This window comes from Lissotriton vulgaris, chromosome 2_1 (genome assembly GCF_964263255.1).
Source record: "Lissotriton vulgaris chromosome 2_1, aLisVul1.2, whole genome shotgun sequence".
Lineage (NCBI taxonomy): Eukaryota > Metazoa > Chordata > Amphibia > Caudata > Salamandridae > Lissotriton > Lissotriton vulgaris.
In genome coordinates, this window is record NC_141687.1 from 1,252,204,022 (window position 1) to 1,252,230,789 (window position 26,768).

At 44.5% G+C, this 26,768-nt stretch overlaps 1 protein-coding gene and 1 pseudogene across 1 annotated transcript in view; one reads left to right on the forward strand and one right to left on the reverse strand.

Moving 5' to 3' along the window:
• Window positions 1-23,155, reverse strand: part of UBASH3B (ubiquitin associated and SH3 domain containing B) — an 806,096-nt gene extending 782,941 nt beyond the window's left edge. Inside the window, exon 1 of the mRNA XM_086956973.1 lies at window positions 22,725-23,155. Coding sequence (XP_086813099.1) covers window positions 22,725-22,852 — 128 coding nt within the window. The 5' untranslated portion in view covers window positions 22,853-23,155. The remainder of the gene's footprint in view (window positions 1-22,724) is intronic.
• Window positions 16,230-17,867, forward strand: LOC147732450 (uncharacterized; annotated as a pseudogene).
• Window positions 23,156-26,768: the final 3,613 nt, after the last annotated feature.

Below are 26,768 nucleotides of genomic sequence, written 5' to 3' on the forward strand. Positions count from 1 at the left end.
TTGCACTTGTAGTTTCACTTTTATCAATGCAGTTATTGATTTAAAAAGTCACTGAATGCAAAGTGCTGTTGGCTAACCCACCTGGGGTGGTTGAAGTTGGCACACATAACTTTGAGCACCCTTGGAGTCAATCAACCCCTCTTTGTTCCACCCATGACAGCGGTTAATTCTGCAATAACTAGAAAACCTAACAAAAGAGATCTTCAAATGTACACATGTGCTCCTTGACTTTTTAGCAACTGATAGGGTGTAAAAGATAAATTGCATTTAGCCATAGTGGAAGTTCCATATGACCAACTGAAAATGTTTTTTCTAGATCCAGTTGTACCCTTCGGTTTGTATTCTATGGCCCTGTCACAAATCACATCTAAGGGCCTCACACCGAGTTGTGGCATAGTATCAATCTGATGCAAACAGGCTTTTCTACTTCAACTGGAATCACCGAGCCAGCACGTTTTGTACGACACACCTATTATTGCCATGTAACTTGTGGCGAAATATGTGTTGGAGAAAAATACAAGATTCCAAGTTTAGCTGCCTGTAATGAGGAAATCTGTGCAGTTTTACATAGATGCTCCTGATTCCGACCTCCAGAACCCATAATGGGGGGCAATAGCATGGATGGAGAAAACAATTTGATATTTTTAATTCCCAAGGCGGTCTTCCCTTCCATATTACCCAGCAACTCAGAAGAAGATACTAAGTTGCTAACAAGGTTCAGTACTCAGGGAATAACGTTTATGAAATTCGCTTTTTATTTTCAGTAGAGTAAAACAAGGGATATTCAGCTACTTATTAAAAAAGTAGCTGCTAAAACAAATCTAACCCTTGAAAACAATAACATGTTCCAAATTGCAACTATAATTAACTGGATTTTCTTCTGAACATCTCAAAGTATGTCCAAAAATCCATATTCCAGAGACTAGATCCATCTATAACTGGTCATCTTAAAGATTCACCAGGACCTAGTCACAAAGGCATGTTGGGTTATGTAAAGTAGTACTCCTGTAGTACTCTTCTGTGTACTCTTACATTTAAAATGGTAATAAAATGGCAGTATTCAGGGAATATTGATACACAACTATAGAACAAATAAAAAACAGAAAGGATTTACCCCTCTCTGCACTTTCACCAACAGGGGGTTTGAGATATCGGGCGATTCCCAAAGCCAAGTAAGAGTATGTAAAACAATACTCCTGGAATACTACTTCCCATACTGATGAATGCTTAAGTGAATCATCCCGCTATGAGCATTAACACCAAAGTGAATCAATGACAAAAAGTTGCAGCTGCCACAAATGGAAGTATACACTTTCACAACCACCTGCAGATCTTAAAGACAAAAGTGTGCAGTATCACTTTTGCCACACACACTTTATTTGACCTGATTAAGAGGAATATTCCAGACCTGCATCACATCACTGAAAGACTGACGGTAACACTCCATGCAGATAAATGCAGAATACATTAACTTTTTACTTTTGCAATGTAGCTTTAAATGTGGAGCACCCCTGAATTTTGTGCAGAACACTGACTTGGCACATGACTAGTATTCGCTGCTTGTGACTGAATGAACAAGCCATGGAACAAAACAAGCACACTGTGTGAGCGGATTAATGATGAGGCTGAATCAGGGCAAGTGTCTCTTAGGGTGAGTTCATAAGAAGGTGCCAGGCTCCAAAGAATGGTCTCAAAAACACAAGGGTGGGGGGCTTGGACAAGGTTGGGTGGGGGTGCATGGGAGGGCCCAAATGGCTACTTTTTCAGCTACTGTGAAAATCCTTGCGCTTGTACTTGGTGGAATCATCCATTTTGAACAGGTACACACATTTAAAATTATCATTAAGACATAGCGCCTCATTTAGAGTTTGGTGGACTGGCTACTCCGTCACAAACGTGACGGATATCACAAGTACATTTTGCTATGGAGTAAGCTTTTAAAATTTGGTGTGTCGGGCACCCTTTTGGAGTTAGTCCGTGCCCTTCAAATGGATACCTGGTGTGTTAATAGGTGTGGAAAGATGGCTTTAGCAAGCTATCCCTTACACAAATGGTTTAAAACAAGGATGTTTATTGCCCCCCCTGCTTTTCTCTTTATACATCTCAGATCACCCTCATTATCTGGCCCAAAGTTAGGGCATTGCCCCGGTTATTGGGGGAAAACAGATAGTGTGTCTACTTTATGTAGATGGCATAATAATTCAAGTGTCCCTGGGTGGCAAGTTGGCCACCTGGTGAGTACTCAGAGGGGTGGGGAGGTGGGGAATACCTCCTTTCGGAGCTAGGACCCTCACACACCCAGCAAGCTAGGTGTCATGCTTCATCATATGGGTCTGCACCTCGTCGAGCCGGCGCTGCAATGCTCGACCCGCACCCACAAAGGGGCTCTTTATCGGAGATCTTTTGTTCCTTGCCGTATAGGTGCTGTGGGTGTGAGAGGCCTGGTAAGATGTAGATGTGGTGTGTGGGTTAAAACAGGTAAGGGAATCCCCTATAATTATTTTTATTCTGGAGAGGTCACAACCTGATTAAAAAGTAAAAAGAAGAAGGAGGGGACTATTTTGTTTTAATCTGACCAAAATTAGTGGTCAACATGTTTCTCGCCTATAAAATGTCTCTAATAGATCAGTTGGCGATTCCTAAGGAGCTAGTGACTAAATGAAAACTAATTACAGTGTTTGGTGTGGTTCTACATAACACTTCTTCTCTTGGTAGGACGTTGCCCCGGAGAAAAGCAGCCAACCTCTTAAGGATTCAAGTGCTGCTTCATCAGACCGCAGCGGAGTATATGGACACTCAACGTAGTGTCGCTGCTCCCGCTCAGAGTAGTCCTGGTTACCTACCGGCTCCGCTGCATCAGGGAGGACCACCCTGAAACAGGCCACTTGGGATTTAAGATTCTGTGGGGATATGGAAGCTTGCACTTTAAAGATGGGTAACCATCCAGCTATTAACGCTGTGTGATAAATAAAGTGCAGGCATATGTTTCTAGGAAACTGCCACAAGGAGTGTGCCGTTTTTGGTTACTATTGAGGCAGGGTATGCTTCCTCTAAATCCCTTACTGGCAAAATGGTATGGTTCAATATTAATCTGTAATTTGTGCAATAACGACCTGCAAGATGTTAATCATGTATTACTTATTTGCCCTGTATTATTATCATGTCGACGAAAATGCATGAGAGCTATCTATTCTTTCGGCCTCAGCATTAATTGAATCTCTTTATGAGCCGCCAAATTAAATCTTTTTTCATAGAATTTGTAACTTTTTAAAGTGTTTTTTAAACTTGTACTAAGGTTCGTTAGGTATGTAGGGAGTAGCTGAAATACTTGCTCTGGGTGGATGACTGTTTTTTTTATCTTGTGAAGGTATTTTAGGGTAGATATATTATCCTATGTTATTTACCTCCTAAACTTTTGCACTAAGGGCATGAAGGACATTTTAAACATTTTGTACTGTATATTATATGTACATATATGTATATTTAATCTGAAGACCTTTTTAATGTTGGATTCCGCCTAGGAGTCCCCGATGTCTTGCTGGGAAGGAATATTTTTCTATGTTAATTTTATCATCAAAATAGAATCCATTTTATCATGCTGTTGGTTTCTTAGTTTATGTGGACCTACATGGAATTCTGTAATCATAAACAAATTGATTGATTTATCCCAAGTACATATTACAAGTGCATTTACAAATGTGACAGAGTAAACTGTCCGCCGAAATCTAAATCACCCCCATAGAGTGGAAATCTAAAAAATGGGGAGAATGAGTGTAGTTGCATCCACACTCAGATCTGACATTTCAAATTTGAGAAAGTAATGGAAATATATAAATGAACCTTGAATTAGACATTTGATCCTATTATTATTATTATTATTGTTGTTGCTGTTAATACTACTGCTATTACTACTTCCACTACTGCTACTCCTACCCCTACTACTGGTAATACTAATAATAACAGCTTGTTTTCATACAGCTCTTCATACCAGATGTCTGCCATAGTCTGCAAATAACAGGTGTATTACATTGATGGGACTAGGATCTGATGACTTGCCTGACATATAGGAGTTGGGGCAAATGACCGGAGCTGTCCGGAAAAACTTAATACGGAATACGCTTACTACCAAACAGTAGGCCCAAGACCTGCTAGAAGCTGGAAAATACAATCATACTGATTTAGTAATTGATACTTATACAGTACAGAGTTGAAAATATTTAGGATTAAACCTACCTGGTCATACAAAAAGGAAGTTCTTACGATTAAGACTACTTTATATACCAATGTGGGAGTTTGAAGGGAAGTGGAACACAGCACTTCAAGGCAGTCCAACTTGTAGAACTACTATTGAATCTCTTGTACACTTAATATGTACCTGCCCTAAACTGTTGCCCATACAGAGGATATACTTATGCTCCTTGGTTTGTAAATGCTAAAATAAGAATATACCACTGAAACCGTTAGATACTGTTTTAGACTCAGAGAAGACAGTGCAATAACAATGATGATAACATTTTTAGATCATGCATATAAAGCATTAACAGCGTAAATGCCTGCAAATAATGGGAAGCAACACAGATTTTATCAACAGAGACTGAGCCAAAGAAGATTATAACACACTGGCAAACGGTTAAAGAGTATAAATGTAAATTTTTGTAGAAAATAGAATACAAACGGCATTTATCTGGGAGGTGTAAGTATTGAATCTCTTACAGTCAACCAGATGCATATATTTTGCATATTTAGCACATTAGCACTTTCTCATTGGAAAAAGAATAGACTGAAGTAAAGAAAATAGTGATACAGTGGTAAATGGATGAATAATGTACGGAAATCATTGCTTAAGTTGGAAACATAAAGAATTTTATACTATGAAGTGTTAATTCTGAACATGATTGTTGCAAGTTCGATTGTAAGTTTTAATCATTGAAATTTTAAACTACAATTTTTTTACTACAATAAAGAATTTACTACTACTACAACTCCTACTACTGATAATACTAATAATAGCAGCTTGTTTTATACAGCTCTTCATAGCAGGCATCTGCCATAGTCTGCAAATAACAGGTATGGCTTTTACATAGTTTAATGATGCTCAGTTAGTTGACCCTGGACAGGCAGAAGCCTCGAAGTTGCACCCTGTAGATCACTACCGATGTCAGTGTCAAGCGCTAAACTCATTGAGCCATCTTGTCAGCATAAAGAGTGGAGCCTCTTAAAAGGTATAGTCAACTCACTGACATAAAATACAATAAGAGATATGGGGTCTTATTATGACTCACTGACCCACTCTGTGCCGCCACGCTGCAGTGGCCCATGCAGGTAAGAGCGGTGGGGCCGGGTGGAGGGATGGGGGATTTCGACAGACCACGACAAGGGAAAAATAATAATTTATTTAATTTTCTCTCATGGTCGTCTGTCGAAACCCCCCAACTCGGCCCCACTGCCCTTACCTGCACGGGATACTGCTGCAGCCATGAACACTTAAGTCTGTGCGCTGGTGCAGGTTTAGACAGTACACCTTATCACAAAAAAGCTCTGTTCACAGTGCAGCTGCAAACCCATACCTGCACTGGGAACACACTATAGTGAGAGACAGACCGGCTGTTTGAAGCCAACTATTTGCCTTTCACAGTGCACGAGGCAATGCGGCCTTCATTTGAAAGGGGAGCGGCGCAGAGATTCTCCTGTAAGTATGTGCAGTGACTGACTGCACCCGGCTCCAGGGAGAAGTACACATTCAATAGCCCCCCTTTCAAGGGGCCACTTCTGCGATGCAACAATTGCATGCAACTTCTGTGCAGAGCCGGACTGGACGTAGCGAGCGTCTGGCAATTGTCCAGGAGGCTGGAATGGTGGGAGCCGGTATTGCCACTGTGGGGCTGGTTTTGTTACTGAGGGTTGGTTTTACAGCGGTGGCGCAATATCGGCCCCCAGTAACAAACGCAGCAGTGCCTCACACTTGCACAGCCACTCCCTCCCACCCCCACCCAAGGGCTGGTCGAACAAAATTGCCAGAGCTGCTTTGGGTTCCCACTTCGGTCCTGCTTCTGTGGCGCACAGTCACTGCACATCCTGACAGCCTCTTTGTCTCTGCATCCGTAATATGAAGAACGTAAATAGGCAAAGAACTCCCTCCTTTGCCTGGGGCCACACCCCCAAACAAATGATGAAACTGCCCCTTTATATAGCACCAGCATGCATGTAGTGCCCACACAATCGGTATTAAAGAAGTGGCTGGGCAAGCATCTGTGTCCCCTTCTATAATAGCAAAGGCAATTAGTAACCCGGGTTAGGTGAAAACAGTGTAGCCACAATTTAATACAAACCTATTAGTAATTCAAGACAAAACTATTAGGTATCTGGCAAAACATTGTCTCTGCATAACGAGTAACAGTATTAAGACAAAAATATCATGACAACATGAATGTCAAGTAACTAATGCTAAATGTATTGCTGTAGAGGAGCAGAAACACGAGATAAACACCTTTACATCCATATTTTGTAATAAGAATTGGTAAGCCCAATCAACAAAACGTGCCTGCAATAATCCTAAATTTGCTCCTAAAAACTTGCTCTTACCTTCGGAGTAAATTTCGATAATTTTAGAAACAGAGGGAGAGCCCAATTCACAATATTGTTCTCAGAGTTACTTTGTTTTACTTCTGCCTTTGGTGTGAATTCCTTAATTTCAAAGCTAGATTTATATAGCATTTTCAATCAGCAGCTGTCTCTTACTACAGACCCTGATGTGACTTATCTATTTCTTCACCATGAGCAATACTTTTCCGATGTAGAAAAAAAGGAAAATTAACTTAGTGTGCTACCACATGTATTTATCACACTTACTCCTTCTTGCAAATCACCCTTGGAACACGTACGTGTAGGGCAGCAGGGGTGGATATGGAAACCATTACTTGCTGAGATTTTGATGCATACTCCAGGGTATTTCAATCAATTCCAAATAAGTTGAAAATGTGATCAAATCATAGATGTAATTCTATGGTGACTTTTAAAAATAGGCAAAAACAAATTCATTGCCATCTGCACCCAGCAATGTAAGAGCTGAAGTACCAGGATGACATTGCCATGCTAAAAGTAACCAACACTTCCTCAAACTAATTTGGATGTTCACCCAAAAAATGGACCTCGCTGTGCGGTACACTATGTCACAGACAATGTAATTTTTTAGAAAGAAATACCTCTTTCAGGATGTACCTACGCAACTAAGGGTCCGGTTCTGATACGGTTAGGAAACCCTCCTAACAGCATTTGCTCTCTCCGAATCGGATCAGGAACGTGTCTTTCTGACTGACTCGGAAAAGTTTCCAACTGACCAAGTACGATGCGGATTAAGCATTAGGAATACCCCAATCCGAACCTGGCGTCATTTGGAATGACCAAGCCGTACGGAGCAGATTTGTGCATCTCTACGGGCCGCGTTTCCGAATGACTGAGTAAGATGGTGGATTCTGACTGCCTTACCTAATTGTGCCGTCCGACTCGAATCGGTAGTCAGAATCAGACTTTGGGGGCCTGTAGTGGGCCCCGGGCCCCCTCTGCACCCAGAGCCTTCCCATTCGGGCCTGTGGGGGATCCCATGGGTCCCCCTTTACCAGCCATGCACAGTGTGGCAGGCAGCAAGGGGTGCCTGCCACAGGGTGCCCAATTTTCCCCTGCCACCCCTTTCTTAAATGAAAGCCTATGCATTCGGTCGGAACATAGGCTCCCTTTGAAGTCAATGGGAGTCCAACTGAATCGTATCTGGAAGCATCCGGATGCATCGTACTCAGTAGGTCGGACTCTCCCGATCCAAGTCGGCCGGAAACCATTCCCAAACCCATTCTGTCAGGAAGATTTCCAAACTGCATCGGAAACGGGCCCTTAGTGTAAATACACCTTCTCCGTTCATGTTGGGCTGTGGAATCGTTGAAGTGGACTCATCGTTTACTCATAAAGTGACATCTAAAATCAGTCACTCCAGTGCTTGATTCACGGAATAGGGTCTCTATAATGTTCTGTATTAAAAAAGCATTTATAACTGCAGTTTATGGATTTCTGCCATTGTTAGTGTAAGGCGAAGTAGGAATATGATTGGTCTTTCAGGGAGAGCCATCGAAGTTAGCATGGCAATAGTAGTGAACACACATAAAGTTTTTTCTTCGTGGATATTTGAGGAACCGGAATTGACTTTCGGTTCAGCGAACCATATAGTCGCTGTTTGTAGTTAGCGTGATGCATCTAGAATAATCCCGAAGAAACGCAAATACTAATATACACACGAAAAGCAGTAATTCAGGAAATAACATACACTACATTGCACGTTTTTGTAATTGCTTGACTCGACCGACGCCATTTTGTGGCTTCGCTCGATCGCTGCATTAGCAAGCCCTATCCTTGCATTTTACCAAAGCCGTTCCCCTGAGAAATAGCCCAACTGTTGCAAACTGCTGTTTCTGCTCGTTAGGCCTGTCAAGGTTATAGGTAGAAGGAGGAGGCTGGATAAGCAGATTCCGAGGGGTGCTGCACGGACTCTCTTGGAGTTAGCTGAAGAGAGTCACCCTCGCGACCTTGCTATAATGAGATGAGCTAAACCAAGAGCACTTTGTCTCCCATATATGGTCTTTCCCTTTGCACCAACCTGTACCAACATGAATTTTTTGCATCTTGGGTAACTGTTTCGAAATCTAAAAGTATATATGTGATGTTCTGACAGTGTGCCAGCAGCCTTCTTGGCGGACCTCGTAGGGTTAGGTCGCAAGGAGCTCCTCTGGCAGAGTTTGTTTGTTATAATAAACGATTGGACCTTCTACACTGCCAACCGACTGATTATTGGTAATTGGTATGGGGCTAGTTGTAAGTATGGCTCTAATTGGGTTGTAATAATATTTTTTCTGTACCTCAGTTGGCGACTCCGCCGGGACTCCGCGTTGGGGTCGTCCCTCTGTAATCAGAACGAAACTGGACATTGAAAGGGGTGATTTTGATCGGGGGTTGAAGAATAGACCAAAGAAATTGGGGGTCTGCTCCGCTCTCCCGATCGCGAGAACCTCAGCTGCTAGTGACCCCACACCGGAGTCCTTCGGGTGTAACCCAAGAACCAGCCACGTTGGCATTAACGGGAATTGGCAGTGAAGAGCGTATTATCAGACCTGCGTGCACCAGGTGAGTGTCTTGTCTTGTGTTGGATATCTTTCGGATTTTGGATTTGAGACTTGGCATTTGGTGACCTTTGGTCATGGAGAACTTTGGAAAAGGGGATCTGACGGGGCAGCACTGAAACTGCACATGCGGACGCCCCTGTTTTGGATTATGAAAGTAACCAGAGATTGAGACCAGACGCCTTGGTGTAAATTGCGGTTTTCACCAGGCCGGACTGCTCTCGGGAACGCCGGCGGCTGAGATTGGGTAGCGCTCGGACAGATCTGGAGCGGCGCTTGACAAAGCGGGCTTAGCCAGAATAGTTCGGGAGGTGAACCATGAATGCTGTCGGATGGCCCGTAGGTCGGTCTGTGGTTTAGAAACCTGTGTGGCTACCTCTAGGCAGTCAAAGGACAAGACTGTTGAACGTTGTCATTTTTGAGCTTTGAAGTTCTGAAAAGGGTTCTCCATAGGTGGGAGTCGACGGGCTCCACCTCTTGTTTGCAAATATCTGTGTTGTTTTTTGTCTTTCATGTTGATGTAAATTGAAGATTTGTTTTCGTGCTGTGGTTGTTTTATTTGTGTAAGAGTGAATTTGAGTGCAGACATGGCCATGTGTATGAGAGTGTTGTGATTAACAATTCTTGATTCCTTTTCAGCTCGATTTAGGTAAAAAGGGGCGATGCCGTGCTTTAGTAAATTATGCTTTGGCTGCGTTCACCAAGGGAGCACGAGGTTGGATGAAAGCCAGCCAGACCCTCCGGAAGGACCTCCCAGCCATGATATGTATTGCAAGCATGGGATAGGACCCCTCCTCTTTAATACCTTGTGGAACAAATACACCAAAGATAATGTAGAACTGCAATGGACAAAAACCGGGTCTTTTGATGAGAAAAAGATCCAGTATCTGCAAGAACGCCTGTTTGCTAAACGAAGTAGACAGGCCATGTTTGATACCCTTAATAAATGGCAGAAGGAGGCAAAGCGGAGACGCATCCGGTCTGAAAAACTCCTGAAAATACAGCAAGGGCAGACTCAGAAAGCCATTGCCCATGACAAGAATAAGACTGAGCAAAATATTGAGTATGCAGACAGACAGTTCAGGTTGCAAGTAGATAAGAGTTATGTGACACGGAATGAGGCAGAAGATGAAATAGAGGATTTGTTATATAAAAGACCTCCCCCACCGTATGCACCGCAACGCATATACCCCGCGGTGCTCTTTCAGATGGTGGCTGCACCCCAAGCCTCCACACCGGAGGAACACGTGCCTCCCACCTCCCTGAGGACTACCCGTGCCCCACCTACCTCAATGAGAGACCTGGCTACCCTCATCCCTGATCCCAGACAACCCCCGGGAACGTCCCATATGGTGTTAGCAACCCCAAGCCCCATATGGACCTCCCAATCAGCCGGTACAACACCCGGAGATCTGGGGCAAACGCCGAAGGGGGAGCCGGGAGGTCTGGGCAATAAACGATTATTCACTAGAGCGTCTGTAGGGTACGGCGAAAAAGAAGCAGTAGCAGATCAGGCAGCTAAATGGATGCAGAACAATATATACACAGTAGCTGATGTATGGAGCACTATTAAAGATTTGGAGCTGGTGATGCAGCAGCATGCACTATATCAGATGTCTTGTTACCTCATCGAGGCCTGGGAACTATGTTTCTGGGATGGGATGGCCCCTCGGGCACTGTATACCATCCGAGACTGGACTCATAAGTTTAATATGGATCCACAGGAGGTATACAAGAATGTCGACACATTAGTGAAATATCGAGGCAGAATGTTCATAAAAAGCCCCAATTGGACTTCCCAGCATCCCATGCGAGAAGTGCACCCTATTTTTCATCCCGAAATTCCTGAAGCATGTGATAATGCTGACCAAGTGATAAGGTCCCGAGTATAGGCCCAGTTCCAGGAGCAATGGGTGTACACTCCGTGGAAGCGATGCGAGGTTCTTGCCCTTAAATCCCAACTGCCTGACCCCCGCAAGAATCCCACCACCTATTACAAGGAACTGACCGAAGCTGCGGCCTCGGCTGTGATGACCCTGGCAGATGTCGAGCTATTCTTTGGGTTACTAGATCCTGTTGATATATGGCGGCAGGTGCATGACGCCGATCATGCTGCAGAACTAGGGGGAACTTGGGACGAGTTGAAGGATTGGGACCGAGATCAAAAACCTGGGGATAAGCCTAGAAACGAAATCACCTCTTTCCCAACAAAAATAATAGCATATATGCATACCCTGATTCCTCCACAGGAGGTTGACTGGGACAAACTGAAACCTGTAGGCAGAAAAAGGACGAAAGTGTGTCCGATTTCTTTACTAGGTTTGAAGGGGTTTTCATTGACTTTAGTGGGCAGGACCTAGCCACGGAAGGCGGAATTAGGTTGTTCGTGAATAGATTTGTTACCAATTTGGCACCGGAAATTTCTGCGCGGTTACAGGCCGCAGAAAGTACCTGGACTACCTCCACTCCCTCCGTGATTTTAAGCATGGCCCAATACTACGAGCATAGGGAGAACGAAAGCAAGGATAAAGTAGAGAAAAAGGCCAAGGATCTTAAAACGCGGGTGCTGCTTCAGCAAGTTGTCCGAGGACAAGGAGGAGGAAAAGGAGCCAGAGGGCCCGTGTCCAGAGGGGCAGGAACAGGCAGAGGCACAGGCGGAGCTCCGACTATAGGGATAAACCAATGCTCCTATTGTAAGCAGGAGGGACACTGGAAAGCGCAGTGTCCGTTATTACTTGCCCAGAACGGCGCAATCCGAGGGCGAGGACGAGGTGGCCCAGACCGGAGTGATATGCACAGAGAGGAGGCATCAGGCAAGTCCGAACGGAATCATTTTGATGGTCACCAAGGTAGACAATATTATCATGATGATTACTCATTCGAGGATCAGGATGGGTATGTCCACCCATAGGACAGCCAGACACAGAGTAGGGACCAAGTGTCGATCCCAGTCAATCAACAAGGACCCTATGTGAGAGGGGAATTGATGGGGACTTCTGAGAATTTCCTCATTGACACTGGGGCAATGAATAGTTCAGTTGCTCGATCATTGGTTCCAGGGGCGGCTCTGTCCGGGCAAAATAATGTATCCGTGGGATTTTCAGGAGTCCCAGTAGTCAGTCCCATCTCTAAACCACTCCCCTTCACGATCGGTCCCGCTACTGTTGATTCACCTTTTCTGCTAACTTCGCATTGTGGTGAGAATTTGTTGGGCTTAGATATGCTGAAAAGGTTGAATGCAAAAATATACTGCTCCCCTGATGGGGTTTATTTGACGATTCAACCCCACACTGACTGCATGAAACAATGTTTTGCTAAAAATGAACCTCTTCCCCCTGACTTTAATGTCATCCCCGCTGCTTTATGGGCAACAGGAGATGCGGACGTGGGTAAGTTGGACATCCCACCAGTCCATATCACGTTGAAACCTGGCGCAAAATTACAGCGCATACCGCAGTATAAGATCTCACCACCCGGTGAACGGGCTTTACTTTCAATTAGTCAGGATCTCATTGATAAAGGGGTAGTGGAGGAGACAGCTGCTAATATTTGTAATAGCCCGATTCTCCCAATTTTGAAGAAGAGTTCTGATTCTGGCACAAAGGGAGACAGTGATGCTTATCGTTTTGTGATTGACCTGAGAGCCGTAAATAAGATTGTTGTACCGCAGTACCCTGTGGTAACAGACATCACCACTATCCTTACGATGATTCCGCCCACTGCTCAGTATTTTTCGGTCATAGATCTGAAGAATGCTTTCTTCAGTATCCCTATCCACCCCGATAGCAGACTGATCTTCGGATTCTCGTTATCTGGCCGAAGCTTCAGATTCTGTCGTGCATCTCAAGGCTATACTGAAAGTCCGAGCATCTATAGTCAGGCCCTTAAGGCTCTGTTGGACGATCTAGTCTTGCCCGAGGGCAACGTGCTTTTGCAATACGTGGATGACCTGTTGATCGCCTCGGACACAGAAAAAGGTTGTAAGGCTGCCACTGTTAAATTATTGCACCATTTGGCGGCGAAGGGGAATAAGGTGTCCTTGTCTAAGTTCCAATACTGTCGACAGGAGGTAACCTACCTAGGTCATCTACTGTCGAAGGAGGGTAGGCGATTGACTCCTGAACGCATTACTACCATCTCTAACATGTCTGTCCCTTGCACTCAGAGCGAAGTTCGTGCCTTCCTTGGCATCACGTCTTACGGTCACCAATAGATACCCAATTTTTCTCTTCTTGCTAAACCTTTGTTGCATCTAACCACTAAAGACGTGCATGAACCCCTCCCTTGGACGGATGACTGTCAGCATTCCTTTGACTCTTTAAAACTGCTCTCTGTTCTGCACCCGTCTTGGGTACTCCTGACTACCGTAAACCCTTTGTACTATATGTGCATGAGGTCGACGGTTGCTCGCTTTCAGTGTTAACGCAAGAATTTGGTGGTAAGCAAAGACCTTGCGCTTATTTGTCAGCCACATTGGATAATGTCGCCAGAGCACTTCCTAGCTGCCTGAGGGCCACTGCAGCTGTCGCGGTGGCCATCCGGCAGTCAGAAGGACTCGTTCTAAATTCCAACCTAACAGTGATCGTGCCGCATGCTGTGGACACATTACTAAACAAAACTAAGACACAGCACCTTACGAGCGCACGCCTCACTGGATATGAATTGACACTATTTGCTCCACACATCACAATTACACGATGTGCCACGCTAAATCCAGCTACATTGCTACCACTCCCTACAAGTGAAACTACCAATTATATACATGATTGCATATTTCGAACTGAAGAAGAAACGAAGGGAAGGGTTGACCTTACCGACATTCCTCTATCTGACCCTCAGAGGGAGTTATATGTGGATGGGTCCTGTTTTAAATTAGCAGATGGAACAACAACAGCAGCATATGCAATCACGACCTTGAAGACAGTAGTTGAAACATTTCGAGTGCCCCAAGCTGCTGAACTAGTGGCGTTGTTACGAGCCTGTGAATTAAGTGAAGGGCTCGAAGTTAATATCTACACAGACAGCCAATACGCCTTCGGCGTGGGCCATCGTTTTGGGCGGCTGTGGAGGGAACGGGGCTTCCTCACTTCTCATGGTCAGAAAATACAGAATGGTCCCCTGGTATTACGGTTGTTGGATACCCTCAGTCTACCCAAGAAACTAGCCATAATAAAATGCAGTGCACATAAGGCAGTGGTGGATGAAGTAGGGGAAGGGAATGCTTTCGCAGACCAGGTGGCCAAACAGACAGCCCAATCTCTAATGTCAGCTATGTTTGTAATGTCCTCTGCAAGGTGGGTGGAGGAATCTGAATTGTTCGATAGTACCATAGAAAGTGTGAAAGAATTGCAGAAGGAGGCCACCCCGGCTGCATTAGAGCGCTGGGAAAAGGAAGTGGGAAGATTGGACGAGAATAATTGTTGGGTTGATTTGACAGAAAAACAGAGATGGTTGCTGCCCAATGCATTGGTGCAGGCCGTTGTAACTATGGCTCACGGTCCTGCCCATGTAGGAGCTTAAGGTATTTGTGGCCTGTTAGACCCAGTATGGAATAACCCTAACATACCGAGGACTGCTGTCCGTTTGGTCCAATACTGTATGGTCTGTCTACAACACAATCCGGGGAAGGCAGAAAATGTTCTGAGTGGGAACTTTGCACCTCCAACGCTACCCTTTGAAGTGCTCCAGATGGATTACATCCACATGGAGCGCGTCAACAATTTGAAATATGTATTAGTAGTGGTTTGTGCTTTCAGCAAATGGGTTGAGGCCTACCCCACCAAAGAGAACACTGCCCTGGCTACAGCAAAGGCCCTTCTTAAAGAGTTTATACCACGCTATGGTTTGCCCCGTTGAATCTGGTCGGACAATAGGGGGCATTTTCATGGGGCCCTTGTTAAACATATTTGCGATGGATTACAGATAAAACAAAAATTCCACGCAGCCCGACACCCCCAGTCAGCAGGGCTCATGGAGAAATACAATGGGATTCTGAAACTGAAGATGGCTAAGATTCAGGAAAGCACGGGTTTAAAATGGCCTGACACCCTGCCCTTGGGCCTCATGTCATTGCGAGTTACCCCTCATTCTCGCTCTGGTCTTCCTCCTTACGGGATAACCTTCGGACGACCAGCTAATATATGAGGGGTACCCAGACCACCGTCCTTTTCTGATATTGAATATCCTATGTTGAGCAATTACCTGTATGCCCTGAATAAAGATCTCCATTCTATTCATCAGCAGGTAGCATCTGTACTGCAGCCTCTGCCAGAGGGCCCCGGACGTCGATTGGAACCTGGCCAGTGAGTGCTGGTTAAGAAGTTCGACCGAGACTCCAGCCTAGCTCCAAGGTGGTCCGAACCGCATCAAATTCTGTTCACAACGCGGACGGCTGTAAAGGTGGATGGGAGAAAACACTGGATACATGTCTCCCATCTGAAAAGGTTGCCGCTCCCGCTTCCTTATGATCAGCGACGCTCTGGGGGAATTTTGACCCAGGAAACCGAGAGAGCCACTGCATTTGTACCCTTTTCCGACGCCTGCGAGGTAGAACAAAGGCAAGAAGAGGGAGTGACGAGATCGGGTGAACCGGTCTCTGCGGAATCTGCAATTGCTCTGAATCCTGTCATTGATACCCCAGCAAGCGAAAGCTCTAATGAAGGAGAGATACCTTCTGCTGTTTCCTGATCAGGAAATTCCGGGTCATGTGCGATACAACCTACGGCCAAGAAAGCATCACGGCGCCTCAGACTCTACTGCTAGGAGATAAGGAAAGACTTGATTGAATAGACAGGGTTTGCTAGATTTCGGGTCTGAGGTGCTGAGCGAGACACTGGACTGAACTCGTTGAGAGCTGGAACTTTTTTGTTACTGTGCTCTGTTCAGAAAGAAAGACTAACATTTGTGAACAGCCAGGTTGTACAAAAGGATCCCTTTGACCACGACGTTTTGTTTTCTTGAGATGAACGATAGGGGTCTGCCTGTGAGACTCTGACGGACACAGGGAGAAGAACCCTCTGGCAGGACGGACTGCTAGGCCCGAGTTTAGTTTTGGACTTTTAGCTAGGAATGTACCCTTTTGGTCGTATTGTACTCGAAGAAGAACTTCCCATTGCACCACGATACTTGCCATTTTATGAACCAATGTTTTCTACATGGACCACGTGGGTCAAATTTGCTTTTGTGTTGGTAATCACAGTTATATTAGCTATTTTTATGAGCTTATTCATATATTTAGAATATAAATACCCCTTGCAAACTCTTCTGCCTTCTACTGTTGCCCCACCTGAACATTTCATGTTCACCTTAGCACCCCACAAAGAATGACATCGCCAGACCTATGCGAAAAATGTATTCGTAGAAATGCTTCATCAAACACACAGCGCTACCAACACCACCGACTGTTGGGTTTGTGGGCTCTTGCCATCTGTTATGCATAAACATGACCTGTTTCTCTCATTGCCCTTGTCCTATTTAGGAAGTTGTGAAGCATGGCTTAAAATGTTTTCTGCTATGTACAATCACTATGTAGAAAATCCCAAACAGTACACCGAGAAGGATTACAGTATGATCTTAGCATACATCGAAAAACATCAGGGATTTGACCCAGAGAGAAATGGGGGACAGGGATCCTTGGATCCAGCAGCCTGTATGAACTTGTATACCGAGAACGAGAATAGTACCTGGTTAAAAGATGAACTCTACGATTTTGCTAACTTTAATCATTCGCAGTATTTCCAACACTTTGTTGTCAGAAATGTTACCAGTGAGCGTACTGTACCCATTCCCATTTTTAATACTTCTTCTGATTTCTGTGTAAAGGGGATGGGGCATGTACAGGTTGGTGACAGTGTCTGTAACTATTCTTATCGCATGAAAATCTTTAGTAGCCCGCCACTGTTGACACCACCAAATGTGTATTTTGTATGTGGGGAAAATGCTTACACTTGGTTGCCACGAGGTTGGGCAGGCCAGTGTTATCTGTCCTTCTTGTACCCGCCTGTATACATTGCACCATCAGACTATCATAGAACAAACCAACTCCATACCGCTAGAACAGTGCCCAATAGGCAGCGCAGACAGCTCATAGCGACAGAAGTTGATCAAACTGACACCTCCCTACAACAGTTTACGGACTTTAGCAAAGGATTGGTCCCTTTCTAGGGACCCATATTCAATAGCAGAGAAATTAGGCGGTTGTCCAGGATAGTAGAGAATGTCATTAATATCACCACAGACATCATGACTACTATAACAGTTGAGCTTCAAGCGACAAGACTCGTTTCGCTCAAAAACCGGATGGTTCTGGACGTTATCTTGGCTGATCGAGGTGGGGCATGCCGGGTGATTGGCAGCTCCTGCTGCGTGTATATTCCAGACTCCGCCCCCACTGTCCATTTGGCTATCCAAAAGTTACATCGCATAGCGGCTGAAATGCACACCGATAATGGGTCCTGGTCACTGTCTGGTTGGTTCTGGGGGCTCCTGACAACATGGGGTTGGAAATTGTTGTTGATACTGGCTGGGGCAGCCGGTGTCATTTTCACCTGTTGCATCCTTGTACAATGTGGTCCGGCCTGTTGCTCCTATTTTGCCACTAGGGTGACGGCCATGTGCGTCCCTGCCCCTGTCCCCACCAAAATTCAGATGCTCCAGCAGGAGATTCATGAATTAATGGCCATTGATGAGGAGGTTTTCCAAGACTAGGATCCCCTCTTAGTTAGCTACATCACGCTTAAAGGGGGGTTTGAGGAACCGGAATTGACTTTCGGTTCAGCGAACCATATAGTCGCTGTTTGTAGTTAGCGTGATGCATCTAGAATAATACAGAAGAAATGCAAATACTAATATACACACGAAAAGCAGGATTTAGGAATTAACATACACTACATTGCACGCTTTTGTACTTGCTTGACTCGACCGACGCCATTTTGTGGCCTCGCTCGATCCCTGCATTAGCAAGCCCTATCCTTGTATTTTACCAAAGCTGTTCCCCTGAGGAATAGCCCAAATGTTGCAAACTGCTGTTTCTGCTCGTTAGGCCTGTCAAGGTTATAGGTAGAAGGAGGAGGCTGGATAAGCACATTCCGAGGGGTGCTGCACGGACTCTCTTGGAGTTAGCTGAAGGGAGTCACCCTCGCGACCTTGCTATAATGCGATGAGCTAAATCAAGAGTGCTTTGTCTCCCATATATGGTCTTTCTCTCTGCACCAACCTGTACCAACTTGTATTTTTCCATCTTGGGTAACGGTTTCGAAATGTAACAGTATATATGTGATGTTCTGACAATGTGCCAACAGTCTTCTTGGCGGACCTCGTGGGGTTAGGTCGCAAGGAGCTCCTCTGGCATAGTTTGTTTGTTATAATAAATGATTGGACCTTCTACACTGCCAACCGACTGATTATTGGTAATTGGTATTGGCCTAGTTGTAAGTATGGCTCTAATTGGGTTGTAATAATATTTTTTCTGTACCTCAGTTTCACAACATTTGCAAAGCCCTTTAAAATGCTCACCGTAATTCTAAAGGTATCACATTTCTTGGGTCTTCCAAACTTTTTAAGACTTGACCCCTTCCTTAAGTTCCAGATCGGAAGCATTTCCACCGAAATTTTCTCAAGACACCTGGAATATCCAACAATTTAAATCTATCTGGAGATTTTGTGGAATTTCTGATGAAAACATTTGGTTGTGACATGTTACTGGCACACCTGAGCACCTCAAGGCAACTTTTGAAAATACGCTTTTGAAAATACGTATAATTGCCTAAACGAGAAAAATAGCAGTATTGTGGTCTTCCTTTCTGCATCACTAATAGAAGTTTTCATAAATCAGGTGTTAAACGTCATGTCCAGCCATGCACACACAGTAAACCCATTATTACTCTTTGCACCTCATCTTAAATGAGACACCATGCCTTCTTGCTTCACCCTTAAAATATCATGTTACCCACATAAATTAAGTGCCCCTCTGCACCCACAATAGTACGAAGATGGGCATGAGGTATCCCCTGAACAGAAGAGTGGTTTTCCACAGCCCAGTTTTTCCTGGATTCAAACTATGCTTTGCTTAGTCCTTGAGTAAAACTTCTAATTGGCAAAGGGATGGCCTGAACTTGGGCTAACAAACGGAGCTGTACGGATCAGTCTTCCTCCGTGAATGACCCTTTCAGGCATATTGGTGAGGCACAGGAATAGTGCATTATTGTTAAATGCCACCTATGGACCTCTTTTAGCTATCTCTTATCAAAGACCTATTGTGGACTCTCTCAATACTTTCATATTTTCACTATACTAATTCACCACTAATCCTTTATGGGTTCCGGAGTAGTGTGCTACTCGCCGAAAAAGCGCATTGACGCCTCGTCAGGGGTAGTAAGTGCTATGTAAATGCAATTACAATACAATACTTACAGTAGGATCTGGGTCAGCCTACTACTCACTGTTGATTGGCTTTCTCACCTAATCTAATTTGCTTGCCTCTTATTTGGTGGTTTATCCTCTCCTCTTCTTGTTTCTCTAACTCCCAAGGAGCAAAGCTTCTTTACCATCTTTTTGATTGGATTACTTTAACCTTTGTACTACATACATTCATTGAACTACTTTCTTTCCTTCAGCTTTCCCTATGTGTGCATTTTTTTTTATTCTTTAATGGGTCCAGCAACTGCAATTTAATGCCCTCCCAAGAAGGGGGTCTGCCATCTTGGAGCAGGAAATGAAAACAAAATGTCTGTAGTTTCTAATCTCTGCATTTACTGAATGTTGGAGCCGCCGTGATGTAATAAAGATCACATGCAGGATTATACATAGTGCATATGCATCATTGCGCTTTTTTGTTTTTGGCGATCTGAACAGCACCAGCAAAAAAGCAGTGGCAAAGCCAATAGGTCTGCATTGCCAAAACCAAAATATTGTCCAGTTTCTCAATGCATGAGAGAAAAGTGTAATTTTCTGATAATGTTTAGGGGACACACCTTGCACCTCAGCATTGAGGCACAATAAGGCGCAGAAGTTTCTGTGGATTTCTTGGGTTTCCGTTCAGAAGGGGTGCGGCTCAGCAGTGTCTGGCTTTCCGTTTGGAGTTGGGGATAGGAATAATCTGCATATTCTTGACAGATGTCTGTAATTGCATTTACAAGCTAAAAAACTGGAATGGAATGTGTACATAATACTTGCTAATAGTTTACATTACTGCACGCATTTCCATTCCACATGTTTTGCTTTCTGTATATGTTTTTCAGAATCGGGGGCATGACAGGCACCAGGGCTGGAAGAAGTCTGAATGGAGTGCACACTGAGCCTAGGTGAATGGTGACTTATACGGACGGACGGATGGATGGATGGATATCCCGTGTCCTCCCTCCTGCATAATGCCCAGGCACTAGCTGACTCTGGAGGAGTGAGGTCACTAACAATGCAGCAGACACACCTGACAAAGCAAGCAAGGGAAGAATCGATAGGACAACGCGCGCTCCCGTACAAACAGTATGACGCGGGACACCTTTTCCGCGCTCCAAAGGATTTTGCTCGGATACCATTAGCATCAAATTGGGAGGCATGATCAGCCACGTCCGAACGAGGTCTGAAACAAATAGGAGGGTGAGACCAGAAATGGACTGCCTGTCGAGGAACTGAGATAATGTTTGACAGGCAGCTGGCTCTAACGAGGGCGTGGCCAGAGGAAGTAGTCGCATCATGTCAGGCCTGCCTGACATATGAGTGAATCCTCGCCAGTCGGCTAAATAAACATTAGGCATTCGCTCCATTTCTTTGAATACGATTCTCCTTCCGGATAACACTTTCAACTAAAAAGAGGCAACAATGTATCCAAGTGATCTAATTATGCATGCGAACAACTCGATTTGTGTAGCGCCTGCTACCGAAATGTTGCCCGCTCCGAGATCTATAATTAACAGGTGCCCTGATATTCGAAATAGTCGCAAAGGTCTCATTTTATCGACTTCCGAGAGATGAAAGGCAGAGTTCCCCCCACTGAGATCTGAACCCTTGACTTGCAGATCAGTAACTAATGATGACTCGGTCAATGCACGCTTGGGATTTTATTAACGTTTCAATAAACGGGTGTTTGAAAATCTCTCATGTCAGATTCTAATGATGAGTAGATTGAAGTTAAAGGTATTTGTTGTCCTGTCAAGGGCGGGCGTGCACGAGAAAACAAATCTCATTTAGCACAATATGTTTCTGAAAATAACCCGCCTAAACAGATGCAAGCAAATAAAAAAAAGTAAATATTACTTGTTATTTAGTGATTAATACTGCAAAGATTTTCCCTACGTCTAAATACCTTTTAATGATAATTCCTGTATTCAGTACACTTCACACAAAAAAAATTGGCCAGTTTTGTAATCAGAAAGTCCTGCCAATACCACGCGCTGCCATCATTAATCTTAATGTCAACGCTGCGGTGTGGCGTTTGGCGAGCCTACTAGCACCTGAGCACCCTCCGGCCGCAGTGGACATGTCAGCAGGCCCTCGGGCCGGCCTTTCTCTGGACAGGGAGACTGCGGACGCCCCGACCCCCTCAGCCCAAGGGACCCGTGTTACTCATTTCAGTGCTCCGTTGTCAATGAGCACAGCCTGCAACCCCTCCCACTCCCAGCCTCCATCGCCTCAGTGGAAACCGACACCCCTGCCTCAGAAACACTGCAGTGGGTGACACTGCATCCACCGTGCTGCAAGCACAAGAGCCTCGCTGCTCGTCAGCTGCTCTCTCTCGCGCACGCACACGTCTTCCGTGGCACAGCATCTCACGCGCGCACAAACACACCCCTCTGCATAGCATCAATTATACCTCTGCATCACACACACTCGCACCTCTCTGAAAAGCATTAAAACTCACAATTGCACCTCTGCAGAGCCTTACTTACACACATATACATACACACCTCTGCACTACATCACTCCACACACCTGTTTTACACACACACTCACATATCTTTGCGAAACATTTGACAGCACATGCCACCGCACCGCATAGAGCAGGTATTATAAACATGCACATAAAAGTCGCACACAGCGGTCCAGCAGTCCCTCTGAACACTCTCCACACAGAATCAACGAAACACACCCCTAGGCACAGCATCTCACAAACACACACCTCTCGTATTCATTTGCTCCCCCACCACCGTAGCACGAGTAACACACCAGAGCGGCTCTAAAATGGAAGTCACTTGGCGCCTGTGTACTTTAGATAACTGTTTGGTTTTCTGCTGCATTCCGCACAGTCCTGATGCTGTTCCTGTGATCCGAAAGGGGCTCTGGCCCAGAACACGCATCATATATGCAAAGCAATAAACACCAGTCTATGTTAATACATACATGTAACAGAGGCACCCATTAGTGCCCATCGCAGGCAACAATAGCGGTGCCATTCCAGAGGCACTATGGTTACAATCATCATACCTTTCGCTTAAACAGGGAAGCAATTCGCCATTAGTGCCACATACAGACATATCAATAGCATGTAAAAATACACCCTGGGATACCCGTGCTCGGGCGGTGTTTAGTAAATGCAGAGAAAAAACAAACAATGAGGCAGCCACTTACGCCCTGGCTTTCGGGAACCCCATTGACAGGAGAATGTCCAGAGACGATCCGTTTTTTATGGTCCCTGCCCTGTGCTGCCGGTTTCTCCTGGGAGTCACTTTACCGTACAGATCTTCCTTCGCAGCCATGGCCCCCGTGTGTTCACAGCACCATGCCTCAGAGCCCAGGCATCACCGACCAGGGACAGCCCAGCCTCGCTGCTAGAGGGAACTCGTGTTTCCACACAGCCAGCTTAGCATGTAATAATAACCGACAGCTTCCTGGTGCAGCAGCGCGAGGGAGGCCCAGAGTCATAGGAAGTGACTGGCCTGCCTTCAGCTGACGGCCCGGCCCCTGCCGCTGCAACATGTGCAGAAAATATCCCTTGCAATTGCACTTCCTCTTCGAGGAGTCAGGAATTTGCCTGGGTAATTTTTTGAATGGATCAAAAGGCAGATGTCTTGTGGGCAGGCTTGTCTTCCTGTGCCAGCGCCCTCCCCCTCTCTCTTAAAGCGGCAGCGTGCGTGCCTTGCAGCACTCTGGGAGCAAATATGCAGCTTATGTACAGTTACAGCAAGCGAAGACAAGCACTGGCAAAGCCACACGTCTGCTTTGGCAAGCTGGCGTGATAACCATTGCATTAGCATATCATTGTAACAGCAGGTAGGGGTGTTTCCTAGATGACAAGTGTATTTATCACAGGAAAATATGAACCTTATTGACTCAAATAAAAGATACAATTGGCTTTGCATTACTGTAACCCGAAGATATAATATTTTTTTTTAACATACATTGATGACTAAATGAAATACAAAATATTAAAAAATTGAAAGAAAACCCATGATCATAGTAATGTTTTGACCCACCAGCCCTGGCACTGGGTGCACTTCTTTTCAAGTGAATGTGCCCATGATCATGAAAAAAGGGGCATCTTTCACAGTGCAAGACAACCAATGCCTGAAGTGGGCAAACCCATTGCACCTTGCTGTATATGCTGTAGTGCGCAAAAGCAAAATCTGATTGACAGCAGAACAGGCCAATGGATAAAGAGTGCTGAATCAAGTCTCTTACGGATGAATACAAGTTTATTTTATTTATGATAAAGTGATAAAGTTTTATGAAGCACACTAAAACCCTTCCAGATACCCACCCATGCCCGGAATGCTTTGGTTCGGCTGGAATTCGGACTAAGCAAACAATCCTACGAACACTGGGCATCGATCATCTGTTACTATTGAAGGACATGTGCAGCACCCCCAACACAATGAAAGCAACTCTGAAAGAAATGTTCACAAAAGGCAAAAATCCTTGGGCTGATGTCCTATCTGCCCACAATTAATTGCAACTTGACTTGTCCAACTGGGGGGACCAGGAGAGACGACCCGTGGCTTATAAAGTCCCCTAGTAGCAATATCAGACTTTTAGCCAGCTCCTATAAGGACAAAATGAGTCAGTCATATCTTGACTCAGCTCTGAATGAATCAATTCTAAAGCAAATCCTGTCAGTCAGACTCATGGTCATGCCAATAAAAGATATCAATATTAGCTGGAACCCCCTAGAGGCGGTATCACTTGCAGACTGTGTCATCGGTATAAGGAGTCTTTGGTTTACCTAGTATGTATCTGCGCACAATTGAATCACGCACGCTGCACTTTATTAAAACATTTGTTTTTAAAATACAGCACCCATACCTGTCCAGACGCAATAAAACTTCTTATTAACTTAGAGATCCCCATGGAACTGGCTAGACTAGCACAATTTGCACGTCAATTTAAAGAACTTGTAAGCAAAGAATGGGCCTTGGTCTAAAGGCTGGCCACAGGCCCAAATTAGTGAGCATATATCACATTTTATGGACTCTTATTTTACACCCTGTGGAACTGTTCGATATGTGCTAAATGAAATGATACCATGTTATTTTTATCAATGACCGAAGAAGGTGCGTGGAAGGACACACCATGCACTGCATTTTGTAACCATTTTTGTTAATTAAAAAATAAATTTATTAATTCATGCACTAAAACCCTCAGGTACTAAAGCGCTATTGTGAGATAGACTAATTAACAGAGAGAAACTAACCAAGAAAGCAGGAAACTATAGTGAAAAAAGCCAAGTTTTCAAATGTTTTTTAAAGGACACAAGGGAGTCTAGCTTCCGAAATATGAGTGGGCAAGTTGTTCCACAGGTTAGCAGCGGCAAATGTAAAGGAGTGCATCCCCATCTTTCCTTCCTAAATCTGGGAGTCATAGCTTTTTTAAAGTGAGCAGATCCTAAAGACTTCCCAGGTGTGTACCAGTGAAATAGTGCATTCATTTGACTGGGGCCCTTCTTATCCAATGCCACAAAATCAGAGCACAGAGCTTTGAATAAGATGAGCTTTCTAACTGGAAGCCAATGAAGAGAGATGATGCCATCTCTGACGAGAGCCTCTTGGGGTAGTTTAGGAGAAGGCTGGCAGCCTTGTTCTGTACTACCTGACGTTTGTTCAGGGAACAGCTGTTAACGTTAAGGCACAGAGTTTTACAATTATCAAGCCATAAGGTGACTCAGGTGATGATTACTGATTGGGGCAAATTTGCCGGGATATAAGTAAAGTTATTTTTCAAGATCCTTATGATGTAAAATCAAGTACTAGCACTACCACTGATGTGTGCGTCAAAACTCAAGGTATCATTGAATATGGCACCAAGAGTTTGTGCTGTCTTAACTGGAGTGGGGAGAAGTCATTAGACTTCCGTCTGCCAGATGTTAGACCAAATTGTTTCCAGAGATCCAGACAAAAGAACCTCAGTCTTGTTTGCATTCAGCTTCAAAGAGTTGTCTCTCATCCAGCTTCTGATGCTAAACATTCACTTGTTGAACCCCTGTCACTGGAGTTAGATTGTTAGAGATGGAGACAACTTTTTTAGGGAATAGCACAATTTTTGCAGCGGTCCAAGAACTTGGAACTCACCCCTCTTAAACACATGGGCGAATAGTTGAGTCATGCACCCCTTAAGCTGTTGGGCAAATGTCCTGTAAAATTTATTAGGAATACTGTCCATGCCAGTATCTTTGCCATTTAGGAAACTATTCATGCTTATTAGAATCTCTATCCAATTTGGGGGATCTTCTAGCTGCTGCTGTTCTTTTAAGGAGAATTGTTTACCACGGATTGAGTCTAAGTAGTCATTAATCTCTCTGACACTTCCCTTTAGATTGTCCCAGTAAAGGTTTTGATGGTATTGATGGAATGATTGTCTGATGTTATCTGGATCCGTGGTTAGCCCCATAATTGGGTCCCGAATCTCACAATTTAAATTTTGCATGGTTCTTTGCTTAGCTCGCATGGTCAAATGTTGCCCGATTTGCTCACTGCATTTATAACATTTCTCTTTTCAAACAGTGAGCTTATCGGCAACCCCTTTAGCCATAATTCCCAAAATAGAAGATTTAGACAATGCCACCTTTGCATGGACTTCCTCCAGATCTCCCACTGTTGTAGAACCCCCACCTAATTCTCTTCAGCATGAGCCAACCCAGCTTGCAGATCACATAATAGCTGTAGACTTTTCCTGCTAAGGTTCAGGGAGAATCTAAGGGTTTCCCTGCGTATACCAGCTTTCAGCATATCCCATATGATATCTATTGCTGCACTACATAAGTTGTCTTTTAGAAAATAGGGCTCCATCTCTGTATATAGTTACAGTAATCCTCATTAATTAATAAGTCTGGCTCAAAACTCCAAGATTTTTCCTTAGGCATAAAGCCTTCCCCTTACTTCCAACCACTAGAGGATTATGGTCTGAAAGTATACACAGAGCTTTCTCTATTGAGCACCTATGAAGTACAGAATAAGAAATAAGCACGTAATCCAATTGGGCATGAAAATTATACGGTATAGAGAAAAAAGTACACCCAGGATCCAACGGTTGTTGCCAATTCCATACATCATTAAAGCCATGATCCTTGCATAATGCCGTCAGGGCACGAAACAGTTTTGGTTTCCCCATGGTATGTATCCAATCTACTTCCGTGTTTGACGCCCGATTATCCAGTATATTAATGATAAAGTCCCCACAGAG